This window comes from Numenius arquata, chromosome 11 (assembly GCF_964106895.1).
Source record: "Numenius arquata chromosome 11, bNumArq3.hap1.1, whole genome shotgun sequence".
In the NCBI taxonomy this organism is placed as follows: domain Eukaryota; kingdom Metazoa; phylum Chordata; class Aves; order Charadriiformes; family Scolopacidae; genus Numenius; species Numenius arquata.
The window spans coordinates 34,515,982-34,521,108 of record NC_133586.1 but is presented as its reverse complement, the minus strand read 5'-3'; the positions used below and the strand labels follow the sequence as shown (position 1 = coordinate 34,521,108).

Genomic DNA, 5,127 nt, shown 5'->3' with positions numbered 1-5,127 from the left:
GTGTGTGCATGCGTGTATGGATATGTATGTGTATATATATGTATGTATACATGTATGTGAGTGTATGAATGTGTATGCACATATATAGGTGTGTTTATGTGTGTATTTATACATGTATGTATGTGTATGTATGTATATGTGTGTCTGCAGGCAAGTGTGTGTGTGTCAGCACCTGTGTTTATGTGTATGTATGTATATATATGTGTGTATACGTTAGGTGCTTGTGTGTACATATGTGTATATCTGTGTATATCTGTGTGTGTGTATAGTTCCCCTGTTTATGTACATGTGTATGTGTGTGTATATACATATGTGTGAGTGCCTACTCTATGTGCTTATGTGTATGTATGATATATATGTGTGTATAGGTTAAGTGTTTGTGTGTACATATGTGTATATCTGTGTATATCTGTGTGTATGTGTGTGTGTATAGTTCCCCTGTTTATGTACATGTGTATGTGTGTGTATGTACATATGTGTGAGTGCCTACTCTATGTGCTTATGTGTATGTATGATATATGTGTGTATAGGTTAAGTGCTTGTGTGTACATGTGTGTATATGTTTATGTAGGTCTATACATGTTTTTGTGTGTGTTTGTATGTATAGTAGCCCTGTGTGTGTATATGTGTATGTATATACATATGTGTAGGTGCCTACTGTATGTGTTTATGTGTACTTTTATATATGTGTGCATAGGTTAAGTGCTTGTGTGTACATGTGTATGTCTGTTTATACCGGTCTATGTATGTTTATATGTGTGTGTTTGTGTGTATAGTTCCCCTGTGTATGTACATATGTGTGTGCATATGTATATGTGTGTGTATATACATATGTGTGGGTGCCTACTGTATGTGCTTATGTGTATGCATTTTTATATATGTGTCTGTAGGTTAAGTGCTTGTGTGTATACATGTGTATATGTTTATATATGTCTATACATGTTTTTATGTGTGTGTTTGTGTGTATAGTACCCCTGCGTATGCATATGTGTATGTATATACATATGTGCGGCTGCCAGTGTAGGGGGGGTGTGTGTGTATACGTCGCTGTGTGTCCCTGTGCCGGCACGGGCGCGCGGGCGCGCTCCGGCGGCCCCGCGGCACATGACGTCATGCCGGCAGGGCTGGGCGCGCCCCGCGCTGGCGCGCCGCCAGGTGACGTCTTCGCAGGGCACCCACGTGACGCGGCCCCATTGAGAAAACGCCGGCCCGCCGGCCCGGCCCTATATAAAGGCGGGCGCGGGCGTGCGGGGCCGGACCGGGCCGTGCGGCGCAGCGCTACCGCGGGACACCGGCACCTCCGGCACTCAGCGCGTCTTCGCCCTTCTCCTCTTTCTTCTTCTCCCTCCTCCTTCTCCTCCGCCATGGTGAACCTGCGGGTGTGCGCGCTGGAGTGCGAGGCGCTGCGGGGGCTGCTGCAGGAGCGCGCCGCGCAGTGCCTCGTCCTCGACTGCCGCTCCTTCTTCTCCTTCAACGCCGCGCACATCCGCGGCTCCTGCAACGTCCGCCTCAGCACCATCGTCCGCCGCCGCGCCAAGGGCGCCCTGGCCCTGGAGCACGTCGTCCCCAACGAGGAGCTGCGCGCCCGCCTGCGCCAGGGGCTGATCCACACCGTGGTGCTGCTGGACGAGCGCAGCGCCGACCTGGAGCTGCCCAAGCGCGACAGCACCCTGCTGCTGGCCCTCGGCACCCTCTGCAGGGAAGCCCGCGGCGCCCGCATCTGCTTTCTCAAGGGTGAGTGGCCTCGGGACCTCCGCGGCCCGCACCGGAGGGGAAGGGGGCGCGCAGCCGGCCCAGCAGTAGCCCTCCGCCGGCTCTCCTCGCCCCTCGGCCGCGCAGCGCTCACCCGGCGCCTCTCTCTCCCCTTTGCAGGAGGTTACGAAGCTTTTTCGTCTGCCTGCTCCGAGCTGTGCACCAAACCTGCCGCCCCCACCGGCCTCAGCCTGCCCCTGAGCGCCAGCAGCGCGCCCGGCAGCGCCGACTCGGGGTGCAGCTCCTGCGGCACCCCCCTCTACGACCAGGTGAGCGGGGACGGGACCCAGGGAGTGTGCGGGACGCGGGGGGAGGGGGGTGTGTGTGGTCCGTGTGTGTGTGCGGGACCTGCGTGAAGGGGAGGCTGCTCGAGAATTGCTGGGCGAAGTTAACCGGTTGTCTGTCTCTTCTCCTTCAGGGTGGGCCGGTGGAAATCCTGCCGTTCCTCTACTTGGGCAGCGCTTACCATGCCTCCCGAAAAGATATGCTGGACGCTTTGGGGATCACCGCGTTAATCAATGTCTCGGCGAACTGCCCCAACCACTTTGAGGGGCACTACCAGTATAAAAGTATCCCCGTGGAGGACAACCACAAGGCAGACATCAGCTCCTGGTTTAACGAGGCGATTGATTTCATAGGTAAATGAGCTCTCTTTACAGTCTGTTCTTTTTCTGGAGTAAGGTACCCTGGGAGGTGACTTTCAGGCTTTGTTTTTTCCCCAGTAAAACCTACATTTGAGACTGGGGAATTTCATTCTGTAGGGGAGATATAGTCAGGGAGCACTTCCATTGGTTTTAATCTACTCAGAGGAATAATCTTAGCTTCACAACGGTGTTTGAAATCTTGAATCAAGAGGCATTGGTCTAGCAGAAAAGAGCTAGTGAATTTAAGCGGATAAGTATTAAAGTAATCTTGCAAAACTGCTGAAGTGACCTGGAGGAGCTATTAGTATAATTGGAATTGGAGCCCAGAATGGAAATAGCTGCTGGGTCCCTCAGGACAAAGGCTCTCTTTGTCTCAAAAGCACTGGGGTTCACCTCTTAGGCTAAGGAAGGGATGGATTAAAGAAACGTAAAACAGCAGCCTTTGCTTTCCCACCTCCGGAAGCAATGGGACTCATTTGCTAACTGTGTATTTTAATTCTTTCAGACTCTGTTAAAAATGATGGAGGAAGGGTATTTGTGCACTGCCAGGCTGGCATTTCCCGGTCAGCAACCATCTGCCTTGCTTATCTCATGAGGACCAACAGAGTCAAACTGGATGAAGCCTTTGAGTTTGTGAAGCAGAGAAGAAGCATCATCTCCCCAAACTTCAGCTTCATGGGGCAGCTGCTTCAGTTTGAGTCACAGGTCCTTGCCCCTAACTGCTCAGCAGAAGCTGGTAGCCCTGCTATGTCAGTATTGGACAGAGGAGCATCAACCACCACCGTCTTTAACTTTCCAGTCTCCATCCCTGTTCACACTTCATCCAGTGCTTTAAGCTATCTTCAGAGCCCCATCACCACTTCCCCAAGCTGCTAAAAAGCGGGTGAAAATATGGTCAGAACTCAGACTTACTGTCTCAGAAGTGCAATAACTATGGGGACAGTGTCATCAGTCACTGGTGTTTTGTGGGGAACCATCTATGCATCCCAGAACAGTGTCATAAATGGAGAGGGGCTCAACTGATCCAGACAACTAAGTGTTACTGACTTTTCTGCTGACTTCTAAAGCCAACATCTGGATGCCTACACAGAGATCAAAGGACACTGTCTCTTCCTGAGCTGTTCCTCCTTGTCTTCTGTCTGTCCTAAGCCTGCTCCATGTTTGTAGTAGCATGTTCACCAGTATTCTCATTCCTGGACACTCTGAGCAACACTGATGCTGTCCCCTTTTATATGACAGTCCTATTTATTTATTTTTACATTAGTGCATTGTTTTTTGCCTTCACAAACCTAAAATCTAACTTCTAGAGAAACCAAATACCTCAGTATTTTTTTGGTACTGTAATCCTGTGTGTATATGTCAGCTTTTCTTGTTTCCCAAGCACTGACGTGAAAGCACCAGGCGAGTGCTTTTTTGAGTTGCCAAGGGTTGTATGTTTGCTGATTTATTTATGATGTGAAATAATATATTTCTTCTTATGAAGACATAGTTTTGTTACATGATTATAACTTTTTTATACAAACAGAATAAATTATGATATTTCTATTGAGCTGCATCATGCATTCTTTAAACTTGCCTTTCACAGACCCAGAACTCGTGTGGAAGCTCTTAGGTGATGAGTTGCAAGAAATGTGAATTTTCAACTCAAGACTTCACCTCTTGACTGAACTAGATGGAAAAAAAGGGGTTTAAACAACATGATTGACCAGAAACTATTGCTGCTTCTTGACCTGAGCTCTTCTTTGTCCCTGTATAATTATATGCAGTGGCAAAGAGCCAGGGCTGGCTTCTCAGCTGTAAGGTGGATTTGGCTGCAGCAATAGCCACAGAGCTCTGACTGTCTGAACCAGCTGAGACTTGGGCACAGGGCTATAGTGAATTTAAAATAGTCCTTCTCCTAGGAAGGAGGAAGAAGCTTCCTTATTGCTTGTTTACTTTTAATGTTTCAAAGGTTAAGTCTAAAAATTAACCTGTTGGTAACAGATCTCCAATGCTTGTGAGTTTGTGCCAAGGTGCTTTTTCTTCTGTCCCGCCTCCTTGATTCCTTTTTGCAACTCAAACTATCTCTGATCCCTGCAGTGAAGTATTTGGCTTGCTGGGCCATCTCTGTAAACAAATCGGGGCATAACAAGAGATCAGGTAACTGACAAGTCACTTATTTTCTTACCTAGACTTAAATAAATTGTCTCCTGCTGCAGACTCTCACTGGAGTGACTTTTGTCTGGCACTGCAGTTGAGGCGATGAAAAGACTTTCATGCAGCTTATCAAAAGCCAGGTGGGGGAGTTCTAACGGGCCAGGGCTCCTGGCAGCTCACAGACGGGAGCTGTAGGGTGAGGGTGATGGGCAGCAAACGGTACAGGCTTAATGCTGTGTGGTGTGACAGAACCACATATCTCCATGGGGTGGGATGCGGGCAGCAGTGTTGCTGTGACTGCCCTTGCCGGGAGAAGCTAATGTGGAAGAAATGCAGCTGGAAGCTTAATGTCCTAAGCAGGGCAGTAATACTGGTAACGGGGAGCTGGGAAGGATCCACTGCAGAAGGGAGCCACTGGTCCTTGCATCTCTGATACTCAAGGAGTCGGATCCTACTTTTGCCCCATCAAAAATGGTTCTGCTTAGGCAGACACAGCAGGTTATGACTCTTTGTGTAAAAACAAGGCATTTTAACAGTTAATGATCCTAAGCTTATCAATGAAGGGGTTTTTTTAAGCATAAAGCAGCCACGGTTT

General features: G+C 48.7%; 1 protein-coding gene across 2 annotated transcripts; it reads left to right on the top strand.

Moving 5' to 3' along the window:
* Positions 1-1,261: 1,261 nt before the first annotated feature.
* On the top strand, positions 1,262-3,950 carry DUSP1 (dual specificity phosphatase 1). Of its 2 annotated transcripts, XM_074155962.1 has the most exons (4): positions 1,262-1,734; positions 1,873-2,021; positions 2,171-2,390; positions 2,902-3,950. In XM_074155962.1, exons 1-4 carry the CDS (start codon positions 1,365-1,367, stop codon positions 3,270-3,272), a joined length of 1,110 nt encoding a protein of 369 aa, XP_074012063.1. In that variant the 5' UTR covers positions 1,262-1,364; the 3' UTR covers positions 3,273-3,950. The 2 variants fall into 2 exon arrangements, with proteins under 2 accessions (XP_074012063.1, XP_074012062.1); XM_074155961.1 differs by having other exon boundaries at positions 1,365-2,021; positions 2,902-3,944.
* The last annotated feature ends 1,177 nt before the right edge of the window (positions 3,951-5,127 follow it).